Raw genomic sequence first — 12,366 nt, 5'->3', positions numbered from 1 at the left:
AATCCCATCGAACCGGATGTGATTCTAACAATATTCTTCTGATGGTTCGTGCAACGTTTGGTGGGTTTTGAGGGCAAATTATGAAGAAACAAGAAGTCTGAAATCTGATGGTTTTCTTACATTTGTCTTTGGAGGAATAAATAAAAGGGCAACCTGTTTAGATGGATGACAAGTCTGATGTTTGTATTGTTTGTGCTCCTCAACGTGGGACAGTTACAGGAGTAAAGTGTGTTTGCTGAACTGTCTCTCGTCACGGTGTTCAGTTATGATTCAGTTCTCACGTCAAACTGGTTTAGAAGAAACTATTCCGATCCTTTACTGCAGGAAAAGTACTGACACAACACTGTGGAAATAAAATGATAAATAAAGTAAAAGTCCTGCACTGAAAGTGATACTTCAGCTTTAGTGAGAATAATCAGGAAAATGTAGTAAAAGTATTAAAATACTGGGATCAGTGGAGGATTATTCCTCATGTATTAATGTAAAATGTAAAAGCAGGATTGAGCTGGAGCTCATTTTGAACTCTGGATTCATCTGCTGATTATTTTCTCCATCATTTCATTGATTGTTTGGTTTGTGAAACTTGTGAAAATGGTGAGAAGATGTGTCAGTGTCCGACCTGCAGTCCCAGAGCTCAGCGCTGTTAAACACATTCACAAGATTCAAAAGCTTCAGAGCCAAGGAGCTGCAACCGGGAAACGTTTTAAATAAAATACGACTGAAACAAGTATCATGACAGCATCACAATAAACTTTCTGGTAACTGATTTGACCAAAAAGTTTCAGATGCACTGTTTGTGTGTGCAGGAATCTTAATCTGTACAGTAATTAGTAACTAAAGCTACAAGTGGTGGCATGAGAAGAAAATACTCAAGTACAGTATGTCGTGACTCCTCAGGTGCCGATGATGAAAGGAAACGTCCGCTGACAACGACTTGTTGCATAAAAATAGGTTTATTATGAAAAGATCAGTTGTCTAACAGGCGCCATGGAGGCCTGGGAAGACGTGAAGCCAATTCTATGTCTCATACAGACAGAGTGACCCCCGGCCGAATACGTGTCTTCATCTTCGTCTTCCCCGAGCTGTTCTGAGAAAGCTTATCTCACCCTATGGTTGCATATGAAATGCATATGTTATGTCTCTCTTGGGGAGTTCATCCAACACCTCCATGCCCTTATATGTTAACACATACCTCCTATCTAGGCTCTCAGGTACCATATAAGATACCACAAGTACAAACACCTCACATTTGTACTTAAACACAGCACTTGAGTAAATACCGTACTTTTACTTTGAAGTTCAACCGCGCTTCCTGTTCCCGTTTTATTTTGAAAGCCACCTCCGGAAGTTGCATTGTGTTTCCACAGAGGCGGATGACAGTGTTGATGATGCTGAGGAGAGAGCATCCTCCTCCTCCTCCTCCTCCTCCTCCTCTGCAGGCCGCCTGATGTGATGTGAGGAAGAGGAGCAGTGACATTATTCATGGTAGCAGTTATTTTATCACCGTGAGCTCCCGGTAACCTCCCGCTTCAGGCTGCCGGTGCCTCCCCGAGCGCAGCCATGGTGGATCTGACCGACAGTGGCGCAGTGTCGCCCGGACACGGCAGACACGGACCGGGCAACAACGGCAGGAAAACGTCGAAAAAGTCACGAACGAGAAGAGGCAAGCGAGGCCGGAGGAGAAGGAACAAAAAGAACAACCGGAACAACAAAACACCACCACCGTACTTCCCACCGGAGGTAGCTTCCGTTCCTCAGCCCGGGGATTAACGGGACGTCCAGCCGGCTACACTAGCCCGCTAGCTAGCGGTGCTACAGCAAACCCCCGCTGGTTCAGGCTAATTACCGACACGTTTAGTTCACACCACGACTGTTAAACACCCGTAACTTACCGGGGAAATCCCGTTTCTGTGAGTTAGACTCTACGTAGGAGCCCCTCCGCCATTACCCCTGTCCTCTGGGCTGGTGAACACGTCACGCCAAACTACACTCAAATACCTCACAATTAAACACAAGTATGTGTGAATTGGCTCAGGAGCAAAGGTTAAAGAAGCTTCTGGAATGTCTTGTTCGAACTATTAAAGACCAATAAACAATTCGGCGTGTGCTTCAACAACACAAGCAGTGTTTGTCTCACTATTTTTAGCTTCCAACTGTTTGACTGGACTAACAGGACAGTTGGAGCCACAGGGGGAACAGCTGTGAGAACAGATGCAGTGACAGGCGGCCGAATGGAGACGTTCATCTTCTCAGTGTAGGAAATGATCAGAGTCAGCATTTATAGGATCATTTCAGCTTTCTGGGGCAAAACTAACTTTAAATTGTGAGAACAGTAAATGGAATTCGGGCTAAAAACACACTTCATCACCAGTAACCACCACGGCCTTCATCAGATAAGACTGAGTAAGAGTAATATGTTGTCAGCATAGAGGCAGACACTACAGTATATGCACTGGGGGGGGGGGGGGGGTCCATATACTTTTGGCCACAGTATGAAATGTTAGTCCCGTCTTTGTGACCCTCAGTGTCCTCATCAGTCTTCTCTCTCTGTTTGCAGGCTGAAGAAGGAAACATTGAGTACAAGGTAAGCAGCTCCTCATCAGCTGCTCTGGTTTATTATATATATATACACTACTACTACCTCCTTCAGGTTCTGGACAGAAAACAATCACTTTGGGCTTTATATAAAAGGCAGTAAATGAATGATTCTTGGCCTTATTGGTTTTCATTGATGGATTTGTCCAGTGTGACCGTGACACAGGTATTACATGTCATTATATGTGATATTAAATGTATTTATTTTTATTTAACCTTTATTTAACTATGTACAATCACACAGCATGTCAGTATTTACAGCGACATATATTAAAAAGCAAATGGCTAAAAGCAGGTGCAGCGATCATGTACTATTGATTGTATTAAAAAAGTCTTAACTTCTGAAACCCAGCAGAAACTAACCAGCAGCCTAATGTCACTTTTTAACAACTTTAACTAAATATCTGAATATCTTTTTACTGTCATCAGTTAATCTGATTTAAGTTACTGTCACAGACCTTTAAACTTCTGAGGTTTAGCCTCTGTGTGACTTTATTCCATCAAACACTTCATTTATTTTGGTTATTATTAGTTTTTACCTCACATGGAGGTGAAATTCCTCCTTCCTGCTGGAAAAATATGTGACGACGGCGACAAATATATTTTTTGCTCTTGTTTGAAAGGAGTTTATTTATGAGACTCTACGAGTGAAGAACGGACAGATTTCACCCTAAAACTTCCCCCAATGATCGCTCACATTAAGACAGTTGTTTTTTGTATTACAAGTTTTCTGAAACTTTGTGTTTGAAGATGCAAATGAGGTATTATCTCATTAAATATGCACTAATTTGCATATGTAGATCTGAACATTTCATAGAACCAGGTTCAAAGTTCTCGTTTCATTTTGTCGACGTATCAGAGCCGAAAGTCTGTTTTTATCGCTTCATAAATCAGAAACTGTCAACAGCCATAAAAAAAACCAACCTCACCATGTTTTTAGGAATAAGATGTAGTTTAGTCGAGGCTGTGAATGATGTCAGACCAGACTCCTGAGGAAAAACCCTCAGATTACAGACACGTCTGTAGATTTCTGCCTTAGTGTCAGAAAACAAAGTAATTTAGCAGAAAAGTAGAGACGCAGAGAGAAAGTGAAGGACAGTAAACACCTAAATGTGGATTTAGACATTATCTTTCCTCTGGTCTGACAGAAGACGTGTTACGGAACTAAAATAGCTCAAAGGGTAAAAGTTGACCAGATCATGAAAAAACCTTTGGTTACCTTATGAGTCCTCTTTGGGTCGTTTTAACCATCATGCATCTCTTTCTGTCTCTGCTGCCGTCGTAGCTGAAGCTGGTTAATCCCACTCAGTATCGCTTCGAGCATCTGGCAACGCAGCTCAAGTGGCGTCTGCAGGAGGGCCGCGGCGAGGCCGTCTACCAGATCGGAGTGGAGGACAACGGCCTGCTGGTCGGCCTGACCGAGGCCGACATGAAGGCCTCGCTCAAGACCTTAAAGAGGATGGCGGAGAAGTAGGTCACCTGATCTGAGAGTCTGAGCGTTTGGAACTGTGTGTGAGGCTGTCGGGTGTGAAGAAGTGTCCTCTGATTGGTCGGTATCAGTCTGTAAAGAAGCGTCCTCTGATTGGTCGGTATCAGTCTGTAAAGAAGCGTCCTCTGATTGGTCGGTATCAGTCTGTAAAGAAGCGTCCTCTGATTGGTCGGTATCAGTCTATAAAGAAGCGTCCTCTGATTGGTCGGTATCAGTCTGTATAAAGAAGCGTCCTCTGATTGGTCGGTATCAGTCTGTATAAAGAAGCGTCCTCTGATTGGTCGGTATCAGTCTGTAAAGAAGCGTCCTCTGATTGGTCGGTATCAGTCTGTAAAGAAGCGTCCTCTGATTGGTCGGTATCAGTCTGTGTAAAGAAGCGTCCTCTGATTGGTCGGTATCAGTCTGTATAAAGAAGCGTCCTCTGATTGGTCGGTATCAGTCTGTGTAAAGAAGCGTCCTCTGATTGGTCGGTATCAGTCTGTAAAGAAGCGTCCTCTGATTGGTCGGTATCAGTCTATAAAGAAGCGTCCTCTGATTGGTCGGTATCAGTCTATAAAGAAGCGTCCTCTGATTGGTCGGTATCAGTCTATAAAGAAGCGTCCTCTGATTGGTCGGTATCAGTCTGTGTAAAGAAGCGTCCTCTGATTGGTCGGTATCAGTCTGTAAAGAAGCGTCCTCTGATTGGTCGGTATCAGTCTGTAAAGAAGCGTCCTCTGATTGGTCGGTATCAGTCTATAAAGAAGCGTCCTCTGATTGGTCGGTATCAGTCTATAAAGAAGCGTCCTCTGATTGGTCGGTATCAGTCTATAAAGAAGCGTCCTCTGATTGGTCGGTATCAGTCTGTAAAGAAGCGTCCTCTGATTGGTCGGTATCAGTCTGTAAAGAAGCGTCCTCTGATTGGTCGGTATCAGTCTATAAAGAAGCGTCCTCTGATTGGTCGGTATCAGTCTATAAAGAAGCGTCCTCTGATTGGTCGGTATCAGTCTATAAAGAAGCGTCCTCTGATTGGTCGGTATCAGTCTATAAAGAAGCGTCCTCTGATTGGTCGGTATCAGTCTATAAAGAAGCGTCCTCTGATTGGTCGGTATCAGTCTGTATAAAGAAGCGTCCTCTGATTGGTCGGTATCAGTCTATAAAGAAGCGTCCTCTGATTGGTCGGTATCAGTCTGTAAAGAAGCGTCCTCTGATTGGTCGGTATCAGTCTGTAAAGAAGCGTCCTCTGATTGGTCGGTATCAGTCTATAAAGAAGCGTCCTCTGATTGGTCGGTATCAGTCTATAAAGAAGCGTCCTCTGATTGGTCGGTATCAGTCTGTATAAAGAAGCGTCCTCTGATTGGTCGGTATCAGTCTATAAAGAAGCGTCCTCTGATTGGTCGGTATCAGTCTATAAAGAAGCGTCCTCTGATTGGTCGGTATCAGTCTGTGTAAAGAAGCGTCCTCTGATTGGTCGGTATCAGTCTGTATAAAGAAGCGTCCTCTGATTGGTCGGTATCAGTCTGTAAAGAAGCGTCCTCTGATTGGTCGGTATCAGTCTATAAAGAAGCGTCCTCTGATTGGTCGGTATCAGTCTGTAAAGAAGCGTCCTCTGATTGGTCGGTATCAGTCTGTAAAGAAGAGTCCTCTGATTGGTCGGTATCAGTCTATAAAGAAGCGTCCTCTGATTGGTCGGTATCAGTCTGTGTAAAGAAGCGTCCTCTGATTGGTCGGTATCAGTCTGTAAAGAAGCGTCCTCTGATTGGTCGGTATCAGTCTGTAAAGAAGCGTCCTCTGATTGGTCGGTATCAGTCTATAAAGAAGCGTCCTCTGATTGGTCGGTATCAGTCTGTAAAGAAGCGTCCTCTGATTGGTCGGTATCAGTCTGTAAAGAAGCGTCCTCTGATTGGTCGGTATCAGTCTGTAAAGAAGCGTCCTCTGATTGGTCGGTATCAGTCTATAAAGAAGCGTCCTCTGATTGGTCGGTATCAGTCTATAAAGAAGCGTCCTCTGATTGGTCGGTATCAGTCTGTAAAGAAGCGTCCTCTGATTGGTCGGTATCAGTCTATAAAGAAGCGTCCTCTGATTGGTCGGTATCAGTCTGTATAAAGAAGCGTCCTCTGATTGGTCGGTATCAGTCTGTATGAAGAAGCGCCCTCTGATTGGTCGGTATCAGTCTGTATAAAGAAGCGTCCTCTGATTGGTCGGTATCAGTCTATAAAGAAGCGTCCTCTGATTGGTCGGTATCAGTCTGTATAAAGAAGCGCCCTCTGATTGGTCGGTATCAGTCTGTATAAAGAAGCGTCCTCTGATTGGTCGGTATCAGTCTATAAAGAAGCGTCCTCTGATTGGTCGGTATCAGTCTGTAAAGAAGCGTCCTCTGATTGGTCGGTATCAGTCTGTATGAAGAAGCGCCCTCTGATTGGTCGGTATCAGTCTATAAAGAAGCGTCCTCTGATTGGTCGGTATCAGTCTGTATAAAGAAGCGTCCTCTGATTGGTCGGTATCAGTCTGTAAAGAAGCGTCCTCTGATTGGTCGGTATCAGTCTACAAAGAAGCGTCCTCTGATTGGTCGGTATCAGTCTACAAAGAAGCGTCCTCTGATTGGTCGGTATCAGTCTGTAAAGAAGCGTCCTCTGATTGGTCGGTATCAGTCTGTAAAGAAGCGTCCTCTGATTGGTCGGTATCAGTCTGTAGTTTCTCCTCAGGGCTCCGTTCAGCCGTTAATCTCATGTTGTTGCACTGGTAGTTTGTCTCCCATGATCCCTCCTGGTATATTTAGAATACATGAGGAACACTAAATAACATGTGGGAAACATTTCTGTTTAATAATATCTCTGTTTGTAAAAGCTGGAGCTGGTCAGTCTGATCTGGATTCACTCTGACTGACTGTCTGCAGGCTGGAGGACACAGGAGGGATTTAAACTAGAAAACAGAACTGAATTAGTAACACGGGGACTTAAACCTTGATGTCGCCTCATTTCAGACACAGTTAAACTGATCCAAAGAGACAAAAGTCCTTTAACTCTTTTGAACGGACAATAAATGTGTTAAACGACTCGTCAGTCAGATAACAGCTGAGAAAAGAAGTGACGTTAACTGTGAAATGTAACCTGTCTGATCCGGTTCTGCTTCTGCGTTTCGTCAGAGTCGGCGCCGACATCACTCTCCTCCGAGAGCGGGAGGTCGACTACGACTCCGACAGAAACGCCCGCAAAATCGCAGAAGTCCTGGTCAGAAAAGTTCCCGACGATCAGCAGGTGAGAGTCTTTTCCTCCAGGTTTTCAAACCTTTGGTGTCCGTCCACCGCAGCACCAGAGTTCCTTTAGACCCAGACCACCTGCTCTGAACAGGTTAGTATCAGACGCTGATCCTTCTCCTCCGCCATGTTGTTTCGGGCCGGGACAGTTCCTGGACCTTCGGGTGGCGGTCCTGGGGAACGTGGACTCGGGGAAGTCGACCCTGCTGGGCGTCCTGACGCAGGGCGAGCTGGACAACGGCCGAGGCCGAGCGCGGCTCAACCTCTTCAGACACCTGCACGAGATCCAGACCGGACGCACCTCCAGCATCAGCTTTGAGATCCTGGGCTTCAACAGCAAAGGGGAGGTGAGGGTCAGCTCACAGCTCACAGGACCTTTGTTTAAGTGCTGTTTACTTTAGAGTTAGAGTTATAGGACCCAGGGTGTCTAGTCCTATTCCTTCTACACATCCTGGTGTCTGAGTGACTGGTAGGTAGTAAAAGTGTTGGAACTGGTCCAGTAGATCACCTCAGCCAGCAGCCACCAAACGGTCCTTTGGGACAACTGCACCTGATCACAGTAGGTCCACTAAAAGAGCTTGTTTGATCCACTGACAGGCTCAGAGTGTTATTCTAAGTGTGTGACAGCATCATGGAAAGGATCCCTACAGAGAGAGACCTGGAAGATCCTTTTGGTTTAACCACAAACAGCACACACACCAGACTACATTCACTAAAACAGGGATTTTAGAGCTGCTGCTCCATCAGTCAGTGTTTGTGTTACTGCGTGACTTTGTTGTTTTAAACTAAGAATCAGTTTGGATCTAACATAATAATTGTGTAACAAAACAAATGTATTGATATTGATCCACTAATATTAAGTATGTTGAGTCAATACACTTTTATAATTTAAATTTGAGACTGGTACCAATAATATCAATATTTGGGAGTTAATCTAAAACCTGGCGACAGCATGGAGGCTGAGATGGTTTTTTTGGAACACCACTCAGGTCGTGAACTACAGCGAGTCCCGGACAGCGGAGGAAATCTGCGAGAGCTCCTCCAAGATGATCACCTTCATCGATCTGGCCGGACACCACAAGTACCTGAAGACGACCATCTTCGGTCTCACCAGCTACTGTCCCGACTTCGCCATGCTGGTGGTCAGCGCCAACACCGGCATCGGTGAGCTGCATCAACAACATTCATAACCGTAACACTTTATTCTTATTTTTGTGCCTTTCCAGCTCAGTGAGGATGAAAAAATTTAGTTTCATTCAGATAAATAAGCAGAAAATGTTTTAAAATGATGATTTTAAACTAAGTAAGAAAAGAAAAAGTGATTAACTGCTGGTGTTGCCAAGGTGGTTTCTGGGTAATGAAGTGTTTTGTTTAGTTTCTTCGTGATGTCAGCACACTCACCTTGTTCCCGCTCTCCTCTGTCCAGCCGGTACGACCCGGGAACACCTGGGCCTGGCCATGGCGCTGAAAGTTCCCATCTTCATCGTGGTCAGTAAAGTGGACCTGTGCTCCCGCGGCACCGTGGAGCGAACCGTCCGGCAGCTGGAGCGAGTCCTGAAGCAGCCGGGCTGCAACAAGGTGCCCATGGTGGTGGCGAGCCCCGACGACGCCGTGACGGCCGCGCAGCAGTTCACCCAGTCTGCGTGGTGGGTACAAGTACTGCTGAGGGCTAGTATTAGTACTAGTATCAGTAGTGGGGGGGCTGGAGCCAGGCCCAGCAGACTGTGGGTGAGCGGCGTGGTCCGCCATGAACCGGTCTCCAGTCAGTCACAGGGTGGAGACACAGAGAAAATATTAGAAATATTAAACGCCTGTCAGTGTGATTAAAGTTTCTAAGTGTGTGTGTGTGTGTGTGTGTGTGTGTGTGTGTGTGTGTGTGTGTGTGTGTGTGTGTGTGTGTGTGTGCAGCATCACGCCCATCTTCACCCTGTCCAGTGTGTCTGGAGAGAGTCTGGAGCTGCTGAAGGTTTTCCTGAACATCCTTCCTCCACTGAGCAACAGCAAAGAGCAGGAAGAGCTGATGCAGCAGCTCACTGAGTTCCAGGTACACACACACACACACACACACACACACACACACACACACACTCACACTCACACTCACACTCACACACACACACACTCACACACACTGATGCTTTCACTTCATGTAAAGTGTCCTTTGTGTGTCTGTGTGTTTACAGGTGGATGAGATCTACTCAGTTCCTGATGTGGGGACTGTGGTGGGAGGAACTCTGTACAGGTGAGAAAATACCTGCATGTACTGTGGTGTACTTGTACTGTGGTGTACTTGTACTGTGGTGTACATGTACTGTGGTGTACTTGTACTGTGGTGTACTTGTACTGTGGTGTACTTGTACTGTGGTGTACTGCAGTACTCACGCTGCCTGTGTGTGTCAGCGGCGTGTGTAGGGAGGGCGAGCGGCTGGTGGTCGGTCCGACCGACGAGGGACGTTTCCTGCGTCTGAAGGTCGGCAGCATCCAGAGGAACCGCTCGGCCTGCCGGGTGCTGAGGGCCGGACAGGCCGCCACGCTCGCTCTGGGAAACTTCGACCGCTCGCTGCTGCGTAAGGTCAGAGGTCACGACGCCCACACACACTCTCACACTGGTGATGAAAAACAGTCTGGAGCGAGTGGACTCAGGTCCATGTCAACAGTTAGATACTGTGTTCTTAAACCTGGGCTCTATTCAACATCCTGGGGTCTAAATGACCGTTTGGGACTAAAAGTGTTGGAATTGGTCCGGTCGGTCACCTCAGCCAGCAGCTGTGAACGCAGATCGACCCTTAAGATCCTTGTTTTAACCAGAAAGAGCCGTTATATCGCTCCCTCCACACACACCAGGGCTCACCAACCTTTCTGAAGCTCAGAGCTGCTTCATGGTACTGAGGCTCCCAGTTTGTCACACTCCTCTGAAAGTTTGCCTTTAGTTATATATAATTATTATTGATACATCGATGTGAAGACACTGATCACGTTAGTGATTTCTCACAATAATTATCAACAATGACTTAACAAGGTGGGAAACAGATAAAATCAATATCACACATTTAATTTCTATTAATCTCAGCAACTGTTTAAATTTTCAGATGATCACTTCTACAACATTTAGAACAAATGTTCCATTTTCACTTCCCACTGACAAAGAGCCTTTAAACACATCATCAACTATGTTTGTAAAAGTTATCAATTATTTAATGTTTAAGAAAAATCAACTTTCATATTTTTAAATAAATCTTACCACATTTTAAACTGATGAACAAATCTGCAGCATTTTTAACAAAATGATTTGTTCACATTTCATGAAGACACTTTTGAATTGAACACAATTAAAGATCAATATTTTTATTTACCGTTGCCATGACACCGCCATGTTGCCCCTGACAACATCTGGTGTCTGTTTGAAAATGTGGAGCTCTAAACGAGGCTTCGGCTGCTTGTTGGGATTTTTCCTCCGGCCTGGTGAAAACAGACTGCTGCTTACCCAAAGCTGCCTTCAGCTCACGGGCTGTTTCTGCCCGTAGCTTCCCGGTGGACAGTTAGCATGCTAGTTAGCATGGCAGTAGGCATGCTAGTTAGCATGCTAGTTAGCATGCTAGCTCTGTGACCCGTAGTGAAGTGTCTCTCCACATTGAGCCGCTTTGTCGTCGCCCCACAAATGAGACACACGCAGTTTTCTTTCACAGTAGTAACAAAGAACTCTTCCTCCCATTCACTGTGAAAATGATGAGCTTTCTTTCTTTTTTCTGACATGTTTTTTGGGTTAGAAACCACATTCAGCTCCTTCATCTCCGCTGCGCCCGCTAGCTTACTCTGCACGAGCGCTAAAGTTTTGTCATGCGCACAACACTGACCTTTGACCTTTGAACTCGAAGAGGTCAGAGTTCACCTAAAACTATCTAAACTAATTCTTTTATTTTTAAGATATTGTCATTTTCAAATCTATATAAATGTAAGTGTGATTAAAAAAAGAATAGCAACAGAAAAAAATTAAGTTTTAGACGCAGCTCACTGGTGAGTTGTTCTATTTTTAGAACAGGCCTGCGGGGGGGGGGGGGGGGGGGGGGGGGGGGGGGGGGTGACTCATGTGGTCCTTGGGGGTCTAGTCATTTTATGTTAGAGAACACTGAAGCTGTTGGTCTGTTGCTGTTAGTTTTATTTGTGTTATTGAGTGACTTTGGAGTTTTAAAGGGTCAGTTTGGATCCAACAAATATTAGTGAGACACACAATAACACAGACACACTGACTGATCGAGGCAGCAGCTCCTGTGTGCTGTTCTCTAAAATCCCTGTTTTAGTGAATGTAGTCTGGTGTGTGTGCTGTTTGTGGTTAAACCAAAAGGATCTTCCAGGTCTCTCTCTGTAGGGATCCTTTCCATGATGCTGTCACACACTTAGAATAACACTCTGAGCCTGTCAGTGGATCAAACAAGCTCTTTTAGTGGACCTACTGTGATCAGGTGCAGTTGTCCCAAAGGATCACGTTGCAGCCATTGCAGCCCGTTTGGTGTCTGCTGGCTGAGGTGATCTACTGGACCAGTTCCAACACTTTTACTACCTACCAGTCACTCACACACCAGGAACAGATGTGCTGATATCTGATTGGCTGTTGCAGGGGATGGTGATGGTCAGTCCCAAGATGAACCCGACCATCTGCTGTCAGTTTGAAGCCGCCATCGTTCTGCTCTTCCACGCCAAAACCTTCCGCCGCGGGTCTCAGGTCACCGTGCACGTCGGCAACGTCAGGCAGACGGCGACCGTGGAGTGCCTTCACGGGAAGGTGGGTCTGCAGGTCGTATGAATCATGTGATCAGTTCTCCGTCTCGTGTGTAACGCCGCCTCTGTGCCGCTGCAGGACGAGCTGCGGACGGGCGAGAGAGCCGTGGTTCGCTTCCACTTCATCAAACACCCCGAGTACCTGCGGCTCGGCGCCAAGCTGCTCTTCAGGGAGGGCGTCACCAAAGGCATCGGCCACGTCACCCGCCTGCTGCCGCCGTCCCAGAACCACGACCAGAACCAGAACCACGACCAGAACCTGCAGGAGCATTAA

The 12,366-nt window shown here is 46.0% G+C and overlaps 1 protein-coding gene across 1 annotated transcript; it reads left to right on the top strand.

Moving 5' to 3' along the window:
• Positions 1-1,389: 1,389 nt before the first annotated feature.
• gtpbp2b (GTP binding protein 2b) lies at positions 1,390-12,366 on the top strand. The gene is made up of 12 exons (XM_070827969.1): positions 1,390-1,740; positions 2,558-2,584; positions 3,881-4,065; positions 7,206-7,317; positions 7,466-7,663; positions 8,306-8,480; positions 8,743-8,962; positions 9,225-9,360; positions 9,500-9,558; positions 9,717-9,888; positions 11,932-12,096; positions 12,172-12,366. Exons 1-12 carry the CDS (start codon positions 1,561-1,563, stop codon positions 12,364-12,366), a joined length of 1,824 nt encoding a protein of 607 aa, XP_070684070.1. The 5' UTR covers positions 1,390-1,560.

The sequence above is a fragment of the Pempheris klunzingeri genome, chromosome 3, assembly GCF_042242105.1.
Source record: "Pempheris klunzingeri isolate RE-2024b chromosome 3, fPemKlu1.hap1, whole genome shotgun sequence".
Taxonomy (NCBI): Eukaryota; Metazoa; Chordata; class Actinopteri; order Acropomatiformes; family Pempheridae; genus Pempheris; species Pempheris klunzingeri.
Note: the sequence above shows the minus strand (reverse complement) of the source record. Positions and strands in the feature narration are given on the sequence as shown.